Here is a 25,362-nt window from a genome sequence, read left to right as displayed (position 1 = left end):
TGAGAGCATCAATAATACACCTGAGTGAAGTCTAGTAAAAAAAAAAAAAAAAATGTTTAGTTAATCTTGAGTTAAAAAAATTAGTGGCATTAATAGAATCGGGAGTTAACGCGATATTAACGCGATATATTTGACAGCCTTAGTTTGTACACATTTTTTCTAGTACGATTGGGGTATGGTTTACTTTGGATTTGATAAGATTCTGGTTCCGGTGCTGCTTATCAAATCCAGTTCTTATTTCTGTTCCGGTTGTAATATTTTAGGTGGGTGGAGGAGAACATTTTATATCAAGAACCAAAACTATTCTACCTTTCCTTCTCGGCAGATAGTCAGTCAATTGTGTGAAGGTATCTCTTTTTTTTTACTTTAGCCTTTCGTTTTTGTCATCCGTTTCTGATGCATTATGATGACAGAAATATAACAAAGGACGCTTATTCAATTAATTAATATTGCTGTGGATGATAATGCATTATGCCTAGCTATTACCTAAGGAGAGAAATGAGGAATGTTCACCTTAGATCACTGCTCAGTGACATCCATCCACTCTCTGTGCTCATCTTCCCCTTCACAACTAAAGTGAAAGGAGTGTTTGGGGACGACCTGGAGGGTGGTGGTAGGGTGCTCTATGAACTTATCATTAGTTTACGGGTACCTTTAACCCTTTCACTGCCACACGACAGCCGGTTAACCCTTTCACTGTGACAATACAGAAGGTTAGCCCTTTACTAATCACACAACCGACGGCGATGCTCCATCATTAGCATCATTAGCTCCGCATCCCCTTAACAATTGTGTGTATGGAGCCGTACTGTAATTGTACCCATTCTGCAATCTGTTAATAAAGTTTTCAATCAATCAATCAATCAGCTGTCGGTATATTGTTACACTCGACGGTCTCGCGCGGCCAGACCGCTCTCCGCGCTGCAGTGCCGCTATAGCTGTATTTGACGGACACATTGAAAACGGTGCACAAGGGTTCTTCTAGCAAATGCTTTGTCATATTGGCGGTGCCCATCCAGAGCCCTAACGTCTGCTGACCAGCTGTTGCTGGAGGTGCCCAGGACCAGGTTCAAAACCAGGGGGGACAGAGCCTTCGCTGCTGGTGCTGGAGGTGCCCAGGACCAGGCTCAAAACCAGGGGGGGACAGAGCCTTCGCTGCTGCTGCTGGAGGTGCCCAGGACCAGGCTCAAAACCAGGGGGGGACAGAGCCTTCGCTGCTGGTGCCCCTCGGCTCCGAAACAGCCTCCACCACCACATTAGATCTGCCTAGAGGCCTTTAAACCGCTGCTTAACACTTTAACTGCCGGAAGACGCTTTTAGGCGTCCTTCCCCGCCATGCTCAAGGTGCCGAAGACGCCGTAACTCGTCTTTGATATCAATATTTCAAAAATCTGTGATCGGATTCATATTTCCCATCCGCTGGCCTGAGACCCACCAAAAAGCCCCACCGAACCCTCCAGCGGTTCAAGAGCGCCATCTGGTGGCCGATCGGCGCAATCGCCCAACAGGAAGCCACTTGGACGATGTGCTATTCACCCAAACCACTTCCGGGCACTCGGTACATGTCCCGGGACTCGAGCTCGTCACAACACACAGCGATCCGTTGCCAATAACTCGATAAACAACATGATTTGGACGTATATACCATTATACAACCTGGAAATGGACCGGGTATTCAAACATCCCATAATAGGAAAATGTATACTCCACGCTCATCGCCCAACGGCGCGAGGAAGATACGGTAAGATTCAGCGTTATTTTTCAATGTCTCCTATACTAACTGATCTGATGAACATATGTCCCACATTAGATGAATGGTATAATGTTGCCCACGGAATTATAAACGCCCCCTCACCCATCCGGTCAACATCAGATGACGTGTAGTAACTTCTAGAACCATGTCTAGTTGGAATTTTTTATATCGCGCCGATTGCCATCAAACTGTATTTCATCATCAATATAATGCATTTGGGGCTATAGATCACGTTCTGGAGAAAGCTGCAGAAAGAGATGAAAACATACTTATACATTAGACCATACTTTAGTATGAATATGTGAATGAAAAAGTTTAACGTTGCTTCACCCTGAACAATACATATAGGACATTGAATGGGCCCTAATAATGGCAATTTAGCAATAGAATTTAAAAAGTTATAGCCCTGCAAAGAAGGGGAATTTCTCCATAGACAAATAGAGCTGGCAACCTACTGTATATCATGAATTTAGCCTTAGGCAATCAAAGTGTTAAAATGCACTTTTTCCCCTGGCCTTTGACCAGAGTTAGCCTGTACATTACGTTCGCTGTTACTCTGGACTTTTTATCTATTTTTTCTATTACACCGTGCTCTTGTTTCTTAGTGTACTATACCCTTTTCTGTAATTTTAGTGTATTTTTATTTGTTACTGTATTGTACGTGTTTTACATTTTTTGTCCTACATGTAAAGCACTTTGGTTGTCTTTTAGTCATTGTAAATGTGCTATATAAATAAAGCCGACTTGACTTGCACGAAATGCTCTTGCCGCAGGTATTGTTTTTCCCTGTCTTCCGCAGCCAAACCTTCGAGCATTTGCTGCTATAGTCCAGCAAAAGTAAACAAGAGTCTTCGCTTCCATGTAACCAGTGAAACAACGTTTTAGGTCTGAGCAACAGGTCCCGGCAGTTGAGTAGATTTATTTTTGCTCAATGCAGCCACTGACCTATATGCAGCGGGTTATGGTGCTTATAATCTTTACTTGCACACTGTGCTCCTAAATTATTTTTCCAGTTCGTACGCATCTATTTTTAGTCGCAAATGCAAGTGAAAACGCTCGCAATGTGGCGCCCTGTAGAGAGCCATGTCATTAACCCTTTCACTACCACACTACAGAAGGTTAACCTGTGTGTGGTTGTGAAAGGGTTAACCCTTTGTCATGTAGCAGTGAAAGGGTTAAGTCACTGTATACATCTCCATCTTGTTTAGCCAAAACATTTCTAACATTGTGAATATGTCACCTTTTAAACACAAACACTGCCTAGCTTAGACAATCCTGTTGTTATCAATTTTGTGGATAGATCACTAGATTTATCAGCTTATAATATGCATTTCACGTGGGCATTTCCTGGTTGATTAAAAGATGACATCAGGCAAAATGGACCATAGCAAATGTTCTGACAGCACAATATTGATTGTAACCAAGATTTGCTGGGGAACGTATTTTTAATGCATAGGTACAGTTAAAATATCAATCATATCAATAACAATACGAAGTTCATGTCCACAATGAAGCTGTGTTAACAATGGCAGTCTAGTCTGTCTTGTTGCCCTCTATAATCCCGCCCCTGGCTTAAGCGGTTCTTGGTTCTAGACTAAAGAGTTGGCGCCGCTATGGAACCTGGCCAAGAGAATTTTTTTTGGGCTGTCAAAACACGAAGAACTGGTTAGAAATTGGGCACACAGGCTACGAACCGGCCCTCAAACTGCGTTGGTGAAAGAGGGGTATAAGAGAGAACTACAGAGGGGGACAAACTGACACAGGAGATGAGAGAGAGAGAGAGAGAGAGATATTGCTGGTCTCTGGCCAACTCCCTATCTCCAGCCCGCTCTACTCCCAAGGTGGGGAGAGAGTGATGGCACCCCAGCAAAGTGTCTGATAACCCAGCCACGAGAGGCCTCACAGCCCAGGGCTCTGGAGGTCCAAGGGGTCAAACAGTCCCACAAAGCCTCCTTTACCTCTCATCTTCCTGGGCCTGTTGCCACACTGGGAATATGAACCAATCTGAACGGTACTAAAGCAACCACTTATTATAGCAAATCAAAGCAAACTTATAGCAAGACTCTGAAGGGTTTTATACCAAGACAACTACTGTACCATGCTGTACCATGCCGGCACCCCACCCACCCAACCACCTCCACTGTACAGTTTACCCCCCACCCCACATACCCAACCTCCTCCAATGTACAGTTTCCTCGTCAATGTATATACTCTCTTTTTTAGACTATTTTTGTATCACAAACAGTACTGTATTTGTAAATCTGATATGTCATAAATGTATGAATGAATGAAAACTTTATTTAACAGATTGCAGAATGGGTACAATACAGTACGGCTCAATACATACAATTGTTAAGGGGATGCAGACCAGAGAAAGACGTTTGTCTCGTTTACATATATATGAATATATACATACGGAGGGGAGGAGACTGTCTATTAGGAGGGGGTGGGGGGGTTTGGGCATTTACGGTGGCCAGTTTCGAATCGCAGCCTCCCGTAGGTGCTCTTTTAGAGCGGTTTTGAATGTGGGTAGGGATTCACATTCCTTTACAGCTGTGGGTAGGGCGTTCCACATTGATGTGGCATAATTGCGAAACGTGTTTAGTCCCTTGTTTGAGCCGAATCTGGGTTTTTTTTTTGTCGACCAATAGTCGACTAACGGCAAATTTTGGCCAATCATAGTCGACCATCCAAATCCTTAGTCGGGGACAGCCCTAGTGTGAAGCAATACAAGGAGATCGGAGAGGCCAATTTGAGACTTCTGAGATTTGAGATTTCTGAACAATGAATGGTGACGTTTTAGGTGATGTGTTGGAAGCCAGTACCTAGTGGGCTGTTCCAGCAGGCTTGGCTCTCCGTCTCTTTAGGTCTTCTATATAAGAACATGACACAAACCAGAGGCAGTAGGCAGAGGCGACGGTGGCTCAGGAGGTAGAGCAGTCGTCTGGCAATCCGGAGGTTCCCGGTTCGATTCCCGCTCCTCCCCGGGCAGCGTGTCGAAGTGTCCTTGAGCGAGACACTTAACCCCTAATTGCTCCCGATGAGCAGGTTGGCACCTTGCATGGTCGCCTCCGCCGTCGGTGTGTGAATGTGTGAGTGAATGGGTAAAATGTGAATAACAAATTGTAAAGCGCTTTGGATAATTAACCAGTAAATAATAAGGGATAAGGGAACTAGGTGAAAGTTGATGAGCGAAAACCAGAAGTCAATCACACTTTAGAATGAATGGCCGTGGACGAGGAGATGGAATTCTGGAGAACCTTTCTTTTGGCACACGGTTTCCCCGGATCTCTCCCAAAGACCCATTTCTGAACGGATTTTTATCAAATTTGGACCTGTACTACATAAGACTTCAGGCTATGGATCCGCTGTGTTTTCCAGCTTTTACCATTTTTTTTTTAATATTGCAACCACTACAGAAATATTTGCCTACACAAGTTCAAGTTCAACTCAAGTTCAGACCTCTGTTATTCTATTTCATTAGCAAGCACTAACAGTGATTCTCAAAAGAGACCAGGCTCATGCATGTGCTACTAAGCTTTGCAAAAAAAGTATGCAGTCCTCAAGTTCAAGTAAACAAATAAATAAAATGAGAAGTGGCCAAGACATTCTGCAATGTATTGCAAGTTGAGGCTGCAGGATACTAGGGCTGTCCCCGACTAAGGATTTGGATAGTCGACTATGATTGGCCGAAATTAGCCGATAGTCGACTATTAGTCGAATATGAAAAAGAAAATGTGAACAAAAAAAAGTATAATTTTTTTTAAATTTTTTAAAATGTTGTATCATTCCATTTGGGCTGTGGGGGTGCTTAATGTCTGAAGGAGTCGACGGAAGGCTTCTTGTCCTCTGCAAAAGCATGCAATTGGTCCACTGATGGATACATCTTGATATTTGTCTAGTGTGTTCATTAGATGGGTGAAATCCTCTTTCAGTGCCTCTGTGCCTGTTTTCTTAGACAGTTAGCCTCTGGTATGTGTGCCATTAGCGTTAGCCACGCTTCTAGGCCTCTTTTCTTTTGAAAAGAATGATTAAAAAAAGTTTAAAAAAAATATATATAAATTTATTATTTTTTATTTTTTATTACTAAGAGGTTGGCAGTCGACTACGGCTCCTTTCGATCGACTAGTCGACTAATAGGGGTCAGCCCTACAGGATACATAAATGCCCTTTTTCCAATTTACGCACAGTACAGGTATCTGGGACGAGTGCTTTTTTTCCGTAGCCTGTGAGCGAAGACGCTCTTTGATTGCAGCGAAGAAGAAAAAGACGCTCTCCGATTGGCTAACCCTAACCCTAACTCTAAGCATAACCACGTCGAAAGAGGGCCTAAGCATAACCACTTCGAAAGAATGCCTAACAGCAAGCATAACCACTTCGAAGCAGAGAATATATGTACAAGGCGGAAGAGACCCTTCGGAGCTAAACCAGTCAGAGAGGGTATTTTCTTCTTCGCTGTATGCGGCCTAGCCAATCAGAGAGCGTCTTCGCAAACAGAGGCTACGGAAAAAAATCACGCATCTGGGACAGAGACAGCATGAGAATAAGTGTTGAGAACAAAGTGTTGTAGGCCTACTGTGCCTTTTCTGCACGATAAACACACATAGGTAGGAAGGGAGCAGACCATGAATCCCCTTACATATATGTATGAGCCTCCCGGTGGCCAGAGCAGCCATCCTGCCCCAGAGGACAGCTCACAGTGGTGAGTCAGAGCTTTACAATGTGTAATGAACCTCAGGGAAGCAGGGGACGCTTCACAACAGCTAGGCTTCATACTAAAGACAGAAACTTAAACAAAAGGATAGAAAAATGTAACCAAAGAGCCGCCTCAGAGCTTAAAAAGAGTTTCACGTATAGGCTCCGGACAACCCTCTAGGCCTAGGGTTAGGCTATAGGCTAGGCTCACAACAACCGCCTAGGTCTAGGCTATAGGCTCACAACAACCGCCTAGGTCTAGGCTATAGGCTCACAACAACCGCCTAGAGTTAGGCTATAGGCTCACAACAACCGCCTAGAGTTAGGCTATAGGCTCACAACAACCGCCTAGAGTTAGGCTATAGGCTCACAACAACCGCCTAGAGTTAGGCTATAGGCTCACAACAACCGCCTAGAGTTAGGCTATAGGCTCACAACAACCGCCTAGGTCTAGGCTATAGGCTCACAACAACCGCCTAGGGTTAGGCTATAGGCTCACAACAACCGCCTAGGGTTAGGCTATAGGCTCACAACAACCGCCTAGAGTTAGGCTATAGGCTCACAACAACCGCCTAGGTCTAGGCTATAGGCTCACAACAACCGCCTAGGGTTAGGCTATAGGCTCACAACAACCGCCTAGGGTTAGGCTATAGGCTCACAACAACCGCCTAGAGTTAGGCTATAGGCTCACAACAACCGCCTAGAGTTAGGCTATAGGCTCACAACAACCGCCTAGAGTTAGGCTATAGGCTAGGCTCACAACAACCGCCTAGGGTTAGGCTATAGGCTCACAACAACCGCCTAGGGTTAGGCTATAGGCTAGGCTCACAACAACCGCCTAGGGTTAGGCTATAGGCTCACAACAACCGCCTAGGGTTAGGCTATAGGCTCACAACAACCGCCTAGGGTTAGGCTATAGGCTAGGCTCACAACAACCGCCTAGGGTTAGGCTATAGGCTCACAGCCACCCTCTAGGTCTAGGGTTAGGCTATAGGCTCACAGCCACCCTCTAGGTCTAGGGTTAGGCTATAGGCTCACAACAACAACCCTCTAGGTCTAGAGTTAGGCTATAGGCTCACAACAACAACCCTCTAGGTCTAGAGTTAGGCTATAGGCTCACAACAACCCTCTAGGTCTAGGGTTAAGCTATAGGCTCACAGCCACCCTCTAGGTCTAGGGTTAGGCTATAGGCTCACAGCCACCCTCTAGGTCTAGGGTTAGGCTATAGGCTCACAACAACAACCCTCTAGGTCTAGAGTTAGGCTATAGGCTCACAACAACAACCCTCTAGGTCTAGAGTTAGGCTATAGGCTCACAACAACCCTCTAGGTCTAGGGTTAAGCTATAGGCTCACAACAACCCTCTAGGTCTAGGGTTAAGCTATAGGCTCACAACAACCCTCTAGGTCTAGGGTTAGGCTATAGGCTCACAACAACCCTCTAGGTCTAGGGTTAGGCTATAGGCTCACAACAACCCCCTAGGTCTAGGGTTAGGCTATAGACTAATGTAATGACAGTGTCGTGTTTCTAGTCTTTTCATATAGACCGGTCTGTAGAAGAACATACTTTTCGATGGAAAAACAAGCGGAGTGAGATAGTTCTCCCCTGCACTTTCTTTCAAGGAGTTCTAAAATTAGTCTGGAATTTAGTACTGTGCCTCTCTAGCACACGCCCCCCACTCTCTCTCTCCCTCACATGCCCCCTCACTCACTAACATAACATAAACAAACTTCCAGACCCCCAGAACATACCATGGCATTTGAAAACATGAAAACTGGTGGCACATGCTAGCTACCGCGTATTGTCCCAGTGGAATACACAAGGATTCCAGTATGAATCGCATTAGGCCTACATATTCAACAATATTCATATCCAAATGCAGAACAGGACCATGTGCGACACAGGTCTATTACGCGAGTGGATGGGAGGATTTCAAGGCGGAAATCATGTGGCGTTTAAATCAAGACTCTCCCACACACTCTTCTAATAACACTTCTTGTCTTTATAGCATGCTGATTTACAGTATCACTCTATAGCACGCTGGAAACACATTTACAGTATCACTCTATAGAACACTGGAAACATAGTGGATGGGAGAATTTTTTACATGGAAATCATATGGAGTTTAAATCAAGACTCACCCACACACTCTTCTAATAACAGTGCAAAGAGTGATCTACATTATCACTCTTTATAGCATGCTGGAAAGGCAGAGTGATCTACAGTCAGGGCCCGGAATTAGAGTCCGCCACCCGCCAATGGCGGGCAGATTTTAGGTTTGGTGAGTGACACTGAGAGGTCTGTCCGCCATGTGGCGGGTAACAAAATAGTCATGTAAAATAATTAAAACCGCATGTGTTTGTCTTACGACAGTCGCCTTTTTTTGCAGCCCCCAATCATCTCCGGCCTCATTTTTGTCTTGTTTACCGACGTCACATCCGCTACTCTTCTGTCCTGACTGCAGCGCCTGCTTGCACTGTAGGGAGCTAAGCTGATAAAGATATGCCTCCTAAAGTGTGTAAACTAGGGATGCCCCGATCACGTTTTTTGCCACCGATACCGATCACCGATCGCCTATGAGTCATATCGGCCGATACACTGCCGATACCGATCGTTTTTGGTTTTCTTATAGCAGCTGGCAGTATTATACTGTAGGTCTAACACAGGCATTCTCAAAGTTGGGTCTAAATGATCTAATCTAATCTTAGAAATTAAGTAAAGTGAATAGTACTGGGTGTTAAGCATAACAGTATCTAAGTTAATTTACTTCTGACCATTATAGTCAACGTATTTTCCTATGACCTGAAACCTATAAGATGTTCTCAGTGTTTAGTTAGAGTTATGAAGCACGATAGCTAATTAGCCAACAGCTGCAAAATGAATGATGTTCTAAGACATTGATATCAGGAGCTATCTGTAGCTACTGCTAGCCAGCTAGATAACGTTAGACAATGCCTCATGTATTAAACTAAAGTGAATAGTTGACTGGGTAATTTTGTTTAAACAGTAACGTTAGCTAGGTAGCTAACATTAGCTCACGGAACGATAGCTAGTTAGCCAACACTAGCCAACTACTGCGAAACCAAATACCAAAATGATGATATCAGACGTTGATAGCAGGAGCTATCAGTAGCTAGCCAGCTAGATAACGTTAGACAATGCCTCATGTATTAAACTAAAGTGAATAGTTGACTGGGTCATTTTGTTTAAACAGTAACGTTAGCTAGGTAGCTAACGTTAGCTCACGGAAGTCTCATGCACTCGACTATGCCGGAGCATGTTGACATGGGTCTGGGAGGGGGAGGGGCAAGGCGTGCACTGCTGCAGCAGCTGTGTGCGAGAGAGAGAGAAGACAGTGAGTGAGAACTCTGCTGAGAATTGGATCATGATTTTTGCGCGTGTCATCGATCGGTTTTCACGATCGGCGAAAATAAAGCATTATCGGAATTCACCAATCTCATATTTATACTGAATATCGGCCGATACCGATCGCTGGCCGATCGATCGGGGCATCCCTAGTGTAAACGGAAGTACAGGAAGTACAGGCTACAGGCTTTCCAGTTTCGACAAAACAATTATAGAAACGTGTGAAGTGCACAATATTTCCTCGTTTAAGCCACTGCAACGGCTTTGCCTGAAGAATTTACTACATGACCGGGACGTTTGCCGACAGGATTCGGGAAAAGTTTGGTCCGTTCGGAGGCAGCTTCCAGGGGAAGTACATACACCGGAAATTCTACCCCATACACACTTTCGGCAGTAGTTCTTTACAAGGCTTTATCTCACGGAGGAGATAAAACTGGGAACGAGGTTAGTAGGGAGCTAACGTTAGGTCCGCCTGCTATAGGGAGGTGTAGTAGTGGTTACGACATTGCCGTTTTTCCGTGTTCCACCCTCTGTCCAAGGCAATGTATTTCCCCATTGCGCATTTCTAAATCGTCTCGTTTAAAACAAATAAAGCATGGACATTTGCATGGTGTACCTTTCTGTGCGTATTCATCCACAATCTATAGGTCAACATGAACATGAGAAACTACACTACCATTTGGCGCTGCTGACTGGCGTCACCACAGCGTAGACTCCTGGCTTTAGTCGCAGACCTAGGATCAGATTTTCCTTACATTCCATAAACTTAACAATTCGTACAATGGGAAAATAACTGACCCTGAATCTGTGGCTAGTATCTCTCTGGCGATCATAACCATTAATCTCTAAAGACAACCACCATTTTTAAAGCAACAACCACGTTACCTATTTATATTTTAAATCGTATAACGTTATTTCGCTGCATATTAAATCACTGTAAATACTAATTTAAATCATTGTTTTGTTGTACATATTGTGTATAGTTTATAACGTTCGTTTTTTTGGTAACATTAGTAGCTAGCTAGCTTGCTAGCCGGCATTCCCGAAACTCCTCTACATGCCCCGATTTAAAATGGTTCTCTCCTCTTTGTATACTTTTGTCCTCACCAACAAAGTATTCTGCCAGGGAACTTATGGACACAACATTAGACATTGCTAACGTCTAGTACGTTAACTTTAGCTAGGTAACGTTAGCTAGCGTGGTATCAGCTGGCCGTGAAGTGTATTAGGCGACAACACTGAACGACAGTACCTGTCTGGTAAGTGTAGTTCTTTAACGACAAATTTAAAACCTTATAACTACCTTTATTTCAACCAAAAATGCTTAAACAATAATGTTAGTGGTAGAAGGGAACTCATTTTGTGCAAAAAATTTAAGCTTTTCAATTTCCATGCAGCAGAATTGTTACAATAGCCGATAATCCATTTTCCCAATGATGAATCCCTATACGGGTGGAACAACCAGTGACGTCAGACTACACCTCCCTATAACGATTAGCTAATGTTAGCTTAATAACGTTAAATGGGTTACAAATATGTGGAACCATATGGAAGTAAGCCGGCCGCTAAAAAGAAAACACACGCAGCTTTCTCAGACAAAAAGGATGAAGAAGCGGCAGCGACAGCACCTAACAAAAGAAAGTTTCGAGAGGAGTGGAAGTTTGGAGATAGCGGTGTTTCAAGAGACTGGCTACAGTCTGATGCTGAGGCTGTAGTGATGAGTTGTTCTGTGTGCCGCAAGAAAAACAGAAACAACACATTTGTCATCTGTAGTAAATCAATGAGATTGTGGACTCTGAGGACATGATTGAGGAGGTTTAAAGGATAACTCCACTATTTTGGGAAATTAGCTTATTTAACATCTTCCCTGGAGTTAGACAAGAAGATGCATACCTTTTTTGTCTCTGTGCGTGCATTTTAGCTTTGGGAATAGATGCTCCGTTAGCATAGCTTAGCTTCATCACTGGAAGTGAGGCAGGACAGTAGCCTTACAGTGCCTTACAGTGTATTGCAAGGTCTGACATTGACCAAACTTGATATGCATGACCTTGGTGGGCTCTAGGTCAACTCCTGAAAAGGGGGTCAATGTCACACCTTGCAATCAAAAGTTAGGGGCGCACTGAAATTATGGCAAGGGTTATTAGCCCCCTAACTTTTGATTGCAAAGTCTGACATTGACCCCCTTTTCAGGAGTTGACCTAGAGCCCACCAAGGTCATGCATATCAAGTTTGGTCAATGTCAGACCTTGCAATACACTGTAAGGCACTGTAAGGCTACTGTCCTGCCTCACTTCCAGTGATGAAGCTAAGCTATGCTAACGGAGCATCTATTCCCAAAGCTAAAATGCACGCACAGAGACAAAAAAGGTATGCATCTTCTTGTCTAACTCCAGGGAAGATGTTAAATAAGCTAATTTCCCAAAATAGTGGAGTTATCCCTTAAGTTAGGTTTACAAAACCTTCACATTTTATTATGTTCTGTTAAATCCTGCAAATAGGGTAGACTCAGAGTGAGGAGTCTGATGATGTTTAACAGTAGGTTACAATTTGTATTGACAATGTATTGATTAATCAATCAATAATCAATCAATATATTAAAATAATTTGATTAAAATTTTACTCTGGCCTCTTATTTAAGTGTGTATTCTTCAACGTAATACCTTATCTACTTGAAATGTACTGAAAACAATTTATATATATATATATGAGACACAAAAATGCGTATTCTTTTTGGCCGGTAAGAAATATGCTTGGCGGGTAGATTTTTCCCATCTACCCACCACTGGCCGGTGAGTCAAAAAGTTAATTTCTGGCCCCGTCTACAGTATTACTCTTTATAGCATGTTGGAAACAGAGATCTACAGTATTACTCTATAGAAATACAGAGAGTGATCTACAGCATCCGTGTCGTCACAGGATAGCCAGATGTCTGCCAGTCTGTCTCACGTTGGGAAAAAAAACTCTGTTTAACCCTTTCACTACCACACTACCAAAGGGTTAACCCTTTCACGGCGACAATACAGAAGGTTAACTCTTTCAAGGTTACCGTCTGTAATGTGGTAGTGAAAGGGTTAACCTTCTGCAGTGTGGTAGTGAAAGGGTTTATACTATGGCAATCAGCTGTGGTCGCCCTCGGTCATAAATGAGGACTGCAGTACAAATGTGTAAAAAAAGCAAAGCCATTCATTGCTTTAGGTTTCACGCTGGGCTTAAAGTGTAACAAGATCTTACCTTTCTTCCAGTGGAAGACGGTCTTTTCTTCGCTCTTCCTCCACCTGTGAGGGCAAGCAAATGCTACGCTTTACAAGCTATAACCACCCTCACAAACCACTAAATCAATTACTCACTGTCAAAGATCAATGTCTGCATACACAAAGGTTGTTTATTAAAAAGGTCTGATTCATAATCCAAAACGTAAACAAATGAGTGAGTTAAACGGAATAAGAATTTGTTTTTACAACAGGTTCGAAAAGTTCAGAAAACCAGATTTTCCATCAACAAATCAAACTCTATACGAATGTAGGCGAACACACAATGAATGGAAGCGGACATGACCGGTTAGCCTTTGGGAGAGGTGTTAGTTGGACAATGCCTAGGCTAACCGGTCATGTCCGCTTCCATTCATTGTGCTAAGCTAGGCTAACATGCAAGTTCAACAACGTGCACTTTTATTTTGATATTCCTTAATTCCACGTTGAAATTACGTGATACATTAACTCATTCAGCGCCAGGGATTAGCCTGGTCCCGTTCTAGCTATGCCACGCTTTAAAGATAGGACGGAGTGCGTCACGTTGTTTGTAGAGCTATATCTATATTCTATATTATAGTTATGGAGACAATACTATAGTGATTTGACATTGAGTTTCTTCCATCGAACATGCAAAAAAGAGAAAAAAATTTCATGCATACGTTCGCGCGTTATCCCGTGGTGAATATAAGTATAGTTTAGGAGTGATCCGGGATAATTCCTGAAAAGGGAGTAATAGGGCTACGTGTATTCTACTATAAGCGTTGGCATTTCTTGCCTGGACACGCTATTTCCAAATCAAATGTATATAATAGGTATTATGTTTCATCATGAATGCATGAAGGGGGAGAGGGGATTTTTTTTTGCTTTGATGGCCAGTAACGGCATTTGTGTTGAACACTACAGATGCTGATCAGCTGGATGGATATGAAAACATTGTTGGATCAAGCTGAAATGTATGTCAGATAGTCCTTACCTTTGGTCAGGGGCATTCCAAAAAGAATATTCCAATTGTCTGATCGCGATTTCCAGTATTGGTGTCCATCTGGTCCCGGACATAATTTGGCACAACTTATGGATCGAGTGTGCCAGATGCGTTTTGAAGTGGTCGGATGTAGGGCTAAGCCCAAACGTTCAAACCTTCGTTCGTTACGTTGGCATTCGAATTCTAAATCAACATTCGAATTTGTAATTTTTTATAAATGTTTTTATTTTTTATTTATTTTGTATGAGTCTATTCATTCTGTTGAAACCAATGGGGTTTTTCTTCACAGTTGCAGATAAAGATTAGGCTACACTAATATTATAGTATTAAAAACTGATGAGTTATATATTCATTAACACATTGAGTGCCACGCTCCTTTGACCATATGGGCTAGAGTGCCAGCACTGAAGTCAATGGGAGGTTGGGGAAATTTGCGAAGGCTTAAACTATATCTTAAATTATGGCTATGGGTCTAAAACACTTATCAATGACTTGCTTGCAGTCAACATGTACGAAACGGATTGTTTTTTCATTGGTACATTTCCGTTTTATACCGTTTTGAATAAGAGTATAGTTTTGGAGAGTTCTAGTAATTCCAGAGAAATTCCGCGATAATAGCTCTTTAGTGGAATACACAAAACACGTTGTAATTTTCCGGCTGATTTATGAATCGTTTTCAAATAAACGCTAGATTATCGATAGTATATGTGTACTTATGCACGCTAGAGAAGCGGGCTGAAAAATCTATTATCAATGACCTGGTCAGCGCTAACGTCATACACACACACACAAACACAGACACGCTGCGATGGCTGAGAAAAAAACATCTGATCCGCGTTTATTGATCCAACGTTATAGCACCAAAACACATAATCGACACTGCTCCAAGCCTCGCCAGTGAATGTGATAACACGATACTGCTTGCCAGAGAAGGGAAAACCCCGGACCAGACTTTTTTTCTGATGCACACCCCCAGCCAATCCAATCCAATGATGTGCATTACCATCCGGGAGACGATAGGCGGCGGTATTTGCCCTTTTCGAACTCAGAACCATTCCCAATGATAACGTCAGGCTGGATGGATGAAAAATAAAAAAAACAAGGAAAAGACGAGAAAACTCGTCATTGGCACTCAACGCATGGCGAGTTAGCACGACTAATCTCGTCGTTGGCACGCAATGTGTTAAAGAAAGTTGATTTAATAAAAAGAAAATACTCATTTAATCAGATTAATCACTTTATTCAAATTGAGGATTTAGTTTGAGGATATTTATAAAAAATTATTATAAAGAAATAAACTTTATTTTTATTATTATTAATAAAAAACAAAGGTTTGAACAGGGTTTACTGCACTCTCGATACTGCCACCTAGCCGGATCTGGCCAGTACTGCACCCTCGGGTCCCAGTATGCCTTTTAACGGCAACATACCGGTCCGTGACATTGAATAGAATATTAAAATCGAAAAAAATAAAAACTGACCAAATAACGAGTTTACTCGTTGTTGGCGCTCAACCGCTGGCGGCCAATAACGAGTAAAGTGTTAAGTGTGGGGTCCCCAAAAAAATCCTAAATAAAATGGGGTCGTGGTATAAAAAAGTTTGAGAACCCCTGGTCTAGTAGTACCAGCAGTCCAGCACGGCTGAAGTTATTCTCTAATAGTACCAGCACCACTAACGTTATTCTCTAGTAGTACCAGCATCACTAAAGTTATTCTCTAGTAGTACCAGCACCACTAAACAATTTCCTTGGTCTATTCTGTGTGCAACAGAACTTGACTTCAAGGAAATAGCCATGTGTTTAAGACCGATTCAGCCTATTCTAGTGTCCTTCAGTCCCATCTAAAAACAAAGCATGTAATTGTGCACCTGAATCATTTGATGTACACTTACAACTGATCATTTAGTCCATGTCAACATTGTTAAATCCCAAATAAGGACTCAATGTAACCACAATCAAAACGAGCAAGCAAAGCCCTTTACTTTGGAGCGTGTACACGTAGAACTAAACTGACGATCAGAGCTCATTTCTGTACAAACACTGTGTAGGCTAGCATGCATGGGCCACAGAGATAAACAACACAAACGGCTCATAAACAGGAAGCACCTCCAAGCCGCTCTCTCCTCCCAAACACAGAACATACTGTTTCCATAGGAACAATCTGGCCCCTTCTGGCTCCAGCTACATGAATACACGACACACAACCCACGGCGAGGTCTGCTTTTAGTACATGGGCTCTTTATGTAACACTACACTGGAGGGTACTACCGATGATGATGAGAGCAGAAAGCCTTTTTCTCAATGGGGGCATCCAGTCAGTGGTGTTGGGAGTGCGGCAATTACACATGTTATATACCGCCCTCTGGCAATGGAGGGATTGATGCTTCCCCCATGGGGGGAAGGAGTTATTGTGACCTTCAGTATTATTAACTTATTATTAGCCAGAGCGCTGTTCAAAGGGAAATGCCTTTCAATTTACAAAGCATTTGTTATCCTATTCTAGGACTGTTCAAATCAATATTATGAACACAAACACCTCTTCCTAAATTAAGAGTTCAGAAAACACAGTTGTATAATGAACCGAAAATATTTTTATATATAAAAAGATAATTAAAAAAAATTAAGTTTGCCAATAGGGATGTATCAGTAGTATTGGCAGTGGTAGTAGTTGTAATAGTAATCCAGTATATATTATTTTTTTCTAAAAAATATACCAGTTCAACACAGGTAACCACTTTTGCTTCATTTTTTTGATGGCTCAAATGTATGCTCTAGTAGTGACTAGTCGATTTTGTGTTTTGAGCACAAAGTTCATCATAGATCTAGGCATCTAGCCTCTTTATTTTGCTCTCAAAGTGCACCAGATTGATGCATTTAACTTTAAAATGTACCAAAAAAAATATATATATATATATCTCTTTTTTTATCTCCCCTTCAATAAACAGTTTATTTCCAGCTTGCTTTACAGTTTGTGTGTAAACTATAAGCAATAGTCTCTGGAGGTAATGCCATATAATCCTCACAAAAAAAACCTGGATACTTTTACTGTCAAGGACAGCATTTCCATATTTTGTAATGTGTTCTCTAGGGAGCTGTATATCACCATGACATCAGATTAGTGGCGAGACACTTTGAATATTTTTTTTATCTTGATTATGGCTATGAGAAACAGTAGAGAATGTTTATTAATTAACCATTTACAGCATAGTAATGATGAAACACTGGCTCGTTCCTAAGGAAGCAACAGTTGTGATGGAAGAATCAAGAAAAGTGGGGTGGGGTTTGAGATAAGTCTATTAACACTTTGAGTGCCAGCAGGGGGCGCACGATTTAGCGCTTGAGTGCCAACGCTCTCTATTCAATGAGAGGGCGAGCACATTTGCAAACGCATAAACTATATCTTAAATGATGGCTGTGTCTAATACGCCTGTCGCTTATCAATGACTTGCTTGCAGTCAACATTGTCGAAAGGGATTGTTTTTTCATCTGTACATTTCCGTTTTATACCATTTTGAAAAACGCTTGTTTTTGGAAATTTCCTGAAAAAAAAAAGGGATTCTGCAGGAATCGCCCTTTACTTGAATACACAAAAACGTTGTCATTTTTCGGCCTATTTATGAATCGTTTTCAAATAAATGCTAGATTATCGATAGTATATGTGTACTTATGCACGCTAGAGAAGCGGGCTGAAAAATCGATTCTCTTATTTCCTGATCAGCACACACACACACACACAGGGGACACGTTGATATATCTGTGAAAAGAGCTCCGATTACCCCAAGACTGGTAAAATAGATTCCTTACCTCAGATCAGATGTTCTCCAAAAAGATTATTCCAATTCCTGATCGCTATTCCAAATATCGATCGCGTTTATTGATCCAACACTGGGTGCTCGAAAGACATATTCTGCGCTGTTCTGGGGGACCACAAAGACTGCAATCGGCTCGGATTACATGCCTGACAAGTAAAATGTGGATTCCGGATTTTCTTTTCCCCATGCGTTTTCATTCAGTCCAAAGGGTGGCATTACCATCCGGGAGACGATAGGGGGCGGTATTTTCCCTGTTCGAGCTCAGAGGTAACGTGAGGCTAGATTGATGAAAAATGAATGGAAATCGCTAATAAATAAAAAAGATTAATAACGAGATTTCTCGTCGCTGGCACTGAACGGTTAGCATGAAATAACGAGAAACGAGAAAGTGTTAAGCAGATAAAACAAAACTCTATCTTCATCTAGAACGTAGCGTGTTGTGTGTTCATTTAAAAATAGAACACCTTGATGTCAAGTTGTTTTCAAATGATTTAGTGCTTTCAATGCTCACAAAAACCTGCTCAAAATGTGATACCTGCTGACGCCAACCAGTTTGCCTTGCTGTAAAGCCACAAAAGCTTGGCATGGCTATCATTACACATCATCTTCAACAACAAGCTGGCTGCAACATCCGCCACTGGATAGGCTGATCCTCAGCACCAATGGATTATAATAATGACCCATTTCCAGCATAGTGAGTTTTTTTATTTATTTTCTTATTACTACTACAGTATGGAAGCAGCAATGTGTGCAGCATTTGAATCCCAAGACAAATGTCCCTACAGGGACAATAAAGTATATTGTATTGTATATATAAGAATGGAAAGGGTGTCATGCTTTATTTCAACAAGCATGTAGAGCAGAGACAGACCACTGAGACAAGACCACTGACTGCAGACCTACCTGCATGACACTTAGGAATGTCAACATTCAAGTATCGTTCTACAAGGTGGGGCTGTGTGCAGAGGCCTTTCACTAGGTTCTTGTGGCGTATGATGAGTGGAGAATTTAAAGAACTCACACACCAGAGGCATATTTCAGCTTTTTTCTTCTTGTTATTCATTTTGCATAGGAATTCACCATTAATGTAGCTGGCTGTTGTTGAAGCCATTTGATGTATAGCAAAGCCTGTTAACAACACTTTGTTTGTTTTGTTTTTCTTTGTTATTCAAACCATTCAGCCACTCTCAAACTGAAGACTTAAACAGGCGTTTGCACTCTTGTCTTGGATGTATAGCATACATTTACGTTTGCCCTTTGTTTTATAACCGTCAATTTGCAAGTTGTTTGAAGAGGAGCATTGTACAAGATGAGTTTTTTTTTTAAGCTTCCTTTATGCGATTAATCAAAGTAATAAATGACAGATTATCAATCGATTATCACAAGTTAGTTGTAGCCCTATCTACAACACTGACTAGATTGCCCATGTTACCTTTGCTCTGATCATGTACATAGTAATTACCAGTGATGGGAATAACGGCGTTATAAGTAACAGCGTTACTAACTGCGTTATTTTTTTCAGTAACGAGTAATCTAAACTCTTCCAATCTTAATAACGCTGTTACCGCTACTGCCAAAAAATGCGGCGTGTTACTATGATTGAACCTGTTTCTTTCATCAGACAGATCTCTGCGCCGAGAGGCATACCGTTCTTCCTGGTTAGTGGGCAGTGCGCGATTGGCTGAGGTTGAGTAAAATGTCATGGTAAGCCAATCAGAGGTAGAGGTGGGCGGGTGTCTAAAGCATCCTGAGTCTGACACACAGCGCAACAACACAAGCGACTCAGTCAGCGTGAGACTGCGGGTCCGTGTAGTGTACGTTTTGATAGTTGGTTTGGCGAGCCCAAATAATCCAAAACGAATCCAACGAACAACACAAGCGAGCAGTCAACGACAGACCATGAGCGTTTTTTATTCACTCTTGTTGTGTTGCAGCGCAGGGCACTACAGTAGTGGCTCTACTGCTGACAGCCTTATCAACATAGTGCTGCACTTCCTGGTTTAATAGCACAGTCTGCAGGTGCTCAGAGATATATATATATATCTGTATGTCATGCATGTCTTAAATGTCATGATTAGATTAGTTTAGATGATTAGATTAGATTCTTATATCTGTATGTTGTGTATGTCATAAATGTCATGAATTGAAAATGGGGGACCCTGATGTAAACAAGACGAAAGTGTTTCTCTGGTCTGCATGCCCTTAACAATTGTGTGTATTGAGCCGTACTGCTGTACCCATTCTGCAATCTGTTAATTAAAATGTTCAATCAATCAGTATATATTTGTTATTTCTTTTTGGTATAATGCTTAACAAGCATAATTTAATGTTGCCCAGTTGTGGCCTGTTGAGGGGCAACACATATCAAAAGTTCCAAAACATCTATTGTGTTTGTATTTGTATGATCCACTATATAAACATAGTAATTATAATATCTACATACATGGCATTTGATTGGAGGCTAGTCTCACTTTGTCCCACAGCAACATTAAAATAAGTAATTTAGTTACTTTTTGGAAGAAGTAACTAGTAACTGTTACTTTTTAAAAGTAACTTGCCCAACACTGGTAATTACACAGTTGTGCAAAGCAGCCTGAACAAAAATGAGCAAACACAAGTTTATTTTGAACAAGGCTTTGTGATCTTTACATTAACATTAGTGATTTTCAACTACCTCTCGACAACAAGGCTATTTGCAAATGACTGCTGCTGACAGCAGCAGCGCCACACCCCTCCAGGTAACATGACAGTCAGCTGGTGACTTCATGACAGGTTATCTGTAAACACTGAACACTGTGTCAGTGTTGCTCCTTAACAACGTTACATAATCCTCTGCTTACTCAAACACCCCAGGACAGTCTTCCTGGAAGCACAAAGCACTCCGCAGCACAGACTATAAAAAAAACAATGGTGCATGATACAAATAATAAATCATTAAAATAGAACAAAGAGTAACAATTACATAAAGCCGCTTGTTTAATATACCATCACTGTATAGCTATACTTCTGAGACTGAAGCTCTCGTCTCGGAATGAACACAGTGTACAGAACAAGAACACAACGGGCCACATGGCATCTTTCCTAGCAGGTGGCTTGTGGCTTGGCCCTTGGCCATTTGTTCCCGCCCAGAGTTATTATTCATTATTAGATCTGTAGTTTACTGCCTGTAATATTTGCACACTACGTGGTTTGCGAAGTGATAACACTAGTGCCCACTCTCTCACAAAGTAGTAAACAATACTAACTCACAATACACAGTCAGGCTACAACAAAGTGGAGCCAAAACCATAAACAATGGAGGAGCCACTGACAATGCACGTGCACTGCGAATACGACTCGTGTGAACGGGCTCGTTGTGTGGGTGTACAAATAAATCAATATATGCAAACATTGATCTTCTTGAACAACAGGGGGTAGTGAATAATACACGTTACCTGAACTGGTAACAATGGGTCTGCATCCTCGGGTTGCCAGACCTCGACCACGCTGCTGGGGGACATTTGACTCAGAGCTTGATGGGGAGACAGTGGGGTGGTGGTGTTAATAATAAACATTAGGAATCAAAGGTTAATAAACACCCAAAACACAGCAGGTTCTGGCTGTCAAAGCAACACTCTCTCTTGTCTGATTGCAAGTGACTTACCACGTATTGATTGATTGATTGAACATTGTAACAGATTGCAGAATGGGTACAATACAATACAGCTCAATACACACAATTGTTAAGGGGATGCAGACCAGAGAAAGACTTTCGTCTTGTTTACATCAGGGTCCCCCAGTGGCCAGTGCACATTATATAGTTGACCTAGGTTGTTATGATGATTAACAAATGCTCATCAGCTAATAATAACTTTGTCTCGGCAGCAGCTTGACACACAAAGGCTTGTTCGATCCAGTGGTTCTTCTTCGATGATTAGCTAAGTTAGCCGGCTGGCTACAGTGAAAACCTCGCTAGCTAAGCCAACACAACTTAATAATAACAGATCGACTGCAGTCCTGCAAAGGTTAGTTGGTCGAGTGACTAACTAAGCTAAATTCAACCAGTTGGTACCACGCCATCAACCTTAGAGAAGCCCGAGCAGATGAAGCGAACAGCTAAAGGGGCAGCAGCCTGCAGTTAGCCGACACTAATAAACAACATGATGGGGAACATGGAGGTGACTGACTAGCCCTTACTTTTGTGTGATCCATAAATAATAACCGTTATGACTGTGTATTTTAACAATCAATCCATTTGTCTACCCTAGCTAACCATCGTTTTTTTTTACCATCTCGACTCGTGTAATTTGCTCCTGTCAACTCAGCCTACTAAATGTTTTAATTTTTTTTTTGCAACGCGTGTCAATTTGTGAAGCAGATCTATATTATTATTATTATTATCTAGGTTATTACACACCTTGCAGCTGAGCCCCTCCGTGTTGCACGGCGTACGGCAACAGTAGCTGAAGGATCCCCCCGAGTAGTATATTAATCCACGTTTTCCTGTGACAGTGGCTGCCTTGGTGCAAGTCCCGTAGCCCCGCCATGCTGCCCTGCTTTCAGCTAGCAGCCTGCCTTGTGTTGGGCTCCGTTTGTCTTTCTCCCTCTCTCTCGCAAGTAGCTCCCTCCCCTCCCTCGCCCTCCCCTCCTCTCCCTCCCTCGCTCCCCGTTCTCCCCTCCCTCCCTCTCTCTCTCTCTCTCCTCTCCCTCCCTCTCTCCCTCTCTCTCCCTCCCCGTTCTCCCCTCCCTCCCTCTCCCTCTCTCTCCCTCCCTCTCTCCCTCCCTCCCCGTTCTCCCCTCCCTCCCTCTCTCTCCCTCCCTCGCTCTCTCCCTCCCCCTCTCTCTCTCCCTCGCTCTCTCCCTCCCTCCCCCCCTCTCTCTCTCTCCCTCCCTCCCCGTTCTCCCCTCCCTCCCTCTCCATCCCTCCCCTCCCTCTCCCTCCCTCTCTCCCTCCCTCGCTCTCTCCCTCCCCCCCCCTCTCTCTCTCTCTCTCTCTCTCTCACACTCTCTCTCTCCCTCCCTCCCCGTTCTCCCCTCCTCGCCCTGCTGCCTGAAGTCTGGCTGCGATGCATCGTGTGAGAGAGAGCACAGACTAGCGTTGCAGCCAAGTCGTTCATGTGTGTGCATGAAGGTTATAGACAACTAAATATACATCAGTCTTGGACTTACTTCTTTAGGTTACACGACGACATGCAGATTTGAACACATACACACAACAACAATGTACAGTTTCTTCCTCCTCAAATGTATATATTCTCTTTTTTAGACTATTTTGTATCACAAACAGTACTGTATTTGTAGATGGTATGTCATAAATGTCTAGAAGATGTAGCAGTACTGTCTATCTGTATGTCATGTATGTCATATTATATGTTATGATGAATTGAAAATGGGGGACCCTGATGTAAACAAGACGAAAGTCTTTCTCTGGTCTGCATCCCCTTAACAATTGTGTGTATTGAGCTGTACTGTATTGTATTGATTGATTGAAAATTGTATTAACAGATTGCAGAATGGGTACAATACAGTACAGCTCAATACACATAATTGTTAAGGGGATGCAGACCAGAGAAATACTTTCGTCTTGTTTACATCAGGGTCCCCCATTTTCAATTCATCATAACATATATGACATACAGATAGACAGTACTGCTACATCTATACATTTATGACATACCAGATTTACAAATACAGTATTGTTTGTTATACAAAAGAGAGTCTAAAAAAGAGAGTATATACATTTGACGAAGAAACTGTACATTGGAGGAGGTTGGGTAGGTGGGGTGGATTGGAGGTGGTTGGGGGGGGGGGGGGGGGTAGGCAGGGTGGGGTAACTGTACATTGGATTATCCACGAAACCTTACTTGGTCCAAAGAAGAGGGTCTCGTGTATTATTGGGTTAGGACATTTACTGTACATTGGAGGGGGTTGGGTTAGGACATTTACTGTACATTGGAGGGGGTTGGGTTAGGACATTTACTGTACATTGGAGGGGGTTGGGTTAGGACATTTACTGTACATTGGAGGGGGTTGGGTTAGGACATTTACTGTACATTGGAGGGGGTTGGGTTAGGACATTTACTGTACATTGGAGGGGGTTGGGTTAGGACATTTACTGTACATTGGAGGGGGTTGGGTTAGGACATTTACTGTACATTGGAGGGGGTTGGGTTAGGACATTTACAGGGGCCAGTTTCGAATTGCAGTGTCTCGTATAGGTGCTCTTTGAGAGTGGTTTTGTACCCATTCTGCAATCTGTTAATAACATTTTCAATCAATCAATCGATCAGATTTGAACACATACACACAACCATGACATGTAGGGAGTAATTTAATGATTTAGTTACGAATCTGTTGTTTACTGTACTGTTTGGGGGCAAATAGCAGTGTGATGATACTACTCTTCGGTGGCCTAAAAAAGTCCATCCCACCCACATAATATCCATGTAGTCTCTAAATAGAATTTATACTAGTGAGCCCTTTTATAGACACTGCAGAGAACGACAAAGACAAGATTGAGTGAAGAATCGGAGGCTTTGCCTACTGTGGAGTAAAGTAAACAAGCTGCATTAAGTGGTGCCACTGTTCAGCAGCTACACACGTTAGGGGTAGGTGGGGTCGGCTGCTAATATGGCATCCAGCAGATCAAACTCACAAATCACAACGAAGACGGACCAGGCAGGTAGATGCATGAAGATTGCACACATACTACGTTTCTGCTGGCGTGTAACACCTTTCAAACAACGCAACCAGGCGTGGATGTTTATTCTTGGTCACAAATGTGTGACATACCGGTAACATAATATTGTTATAATATAGGGTGACAGTGTGGCTCAGGAGGTAGAGCAGTCTTCTGGTGATCCGGAGGTTACCAGTTCAATTCCCACTCCTTTTCCACTTGTCGAAGTGTCCTTGAGCAAGACACTTACTTAACCCCTAACTGCTCCCGATGAACGGTTGGCACCTTGCATGGTTGCCTCTGCCGTCGGTGTGTTGAGTGAATGGGTAAAATGTGAGGAACAAATTGTAAAGCGCTTTGGATAAAAGCATTATATAAATGCAGTCCATTTACCATTACTGGTGTACAAATGACTAGCCTGTTTGTCAGGCTAACGGGCAGCCCCCCCCCCCACCCAACCTCCTCCAATGCACAGTTTCTTCGTCAAATGTATATACTCTCTTTTTTAGACTCTTTTTGTATCACAAACAGTACTGTATTTGTAAATCTGGTATGTCATAAATGTATAGATGTAGCAGTACTGTCTATCTGTATGTCATATATGTTAAGATGAATTGAAAATGGGGGACTCTGATGTAAACAAGACGAAAGTCTTTCTCTGGTCTGCATCCCCTTAACAATTGTGTGTATTGAGCTGTACTGTACCCATTCTGCAATCTGTTAATAAAGTTTTCAATCAATCAATCAATCAATCAAGCACCACTGAAAAGCTGGGTAATGGGAGTGATTCATATTACAAAGGGTAACATTATTTGTCCATTAATTTATTACTGACGTGGTTAACACT

At 42.4% G+C, this 25,362-nt stretch overlaps 1 protein-coding gene across 2 annotated transcripts in view; it reads right to left on the bottom strand.

The window, feature by feature from the left end:
- The window catches only part of tmem131l (transmembrane 131 like), a 161,123-nt gene extending 138,695 nt beyond the window's left edge, over nt 1-22,428 (bottom strand). For both annotated transcript variants that reach the window (XM_084317960.1, XM_084317961.1), the window contains exons 1-3: nt 22,254-22,428; nt 21,292-21,368; nt 13,045-13,088 (exon numbers count right to left, since the gene is read on the bottom strand). In XM_084317960.1, coding sequence (XP_084174086.1) covers nt 13,045-13,088; nt 21,292-21,368; nt 22,254-22,383 — 251 coding nt within the window. In that variant the 5' untranslated portion in view covers nt 22,384-22,428. The remainder of the gene's footprint in view (nt 1-13,044; nt 13,089-21,291; nt 21,369-22,253) is intronic.
- Nucleotides 22,429-25,362: the final 2,934 nt, after the last annotated feature.

Source organism: Notolepis coatsorum (genome assembly GCF_963971535.1).
Source record: "Notolepis coatsorum genome assembly, chromosome: 7".
NCBI lineage: Eukaryota > Metazoa > Chordata > Actinopteri > Aulopiformes > Paralepididae > Notolepis > Notolepis coatsorum.
Note: the sequence above shows the minus strand (reverse complement) of the source record. Positions and strands in the feature narration are given on the sequence as shown.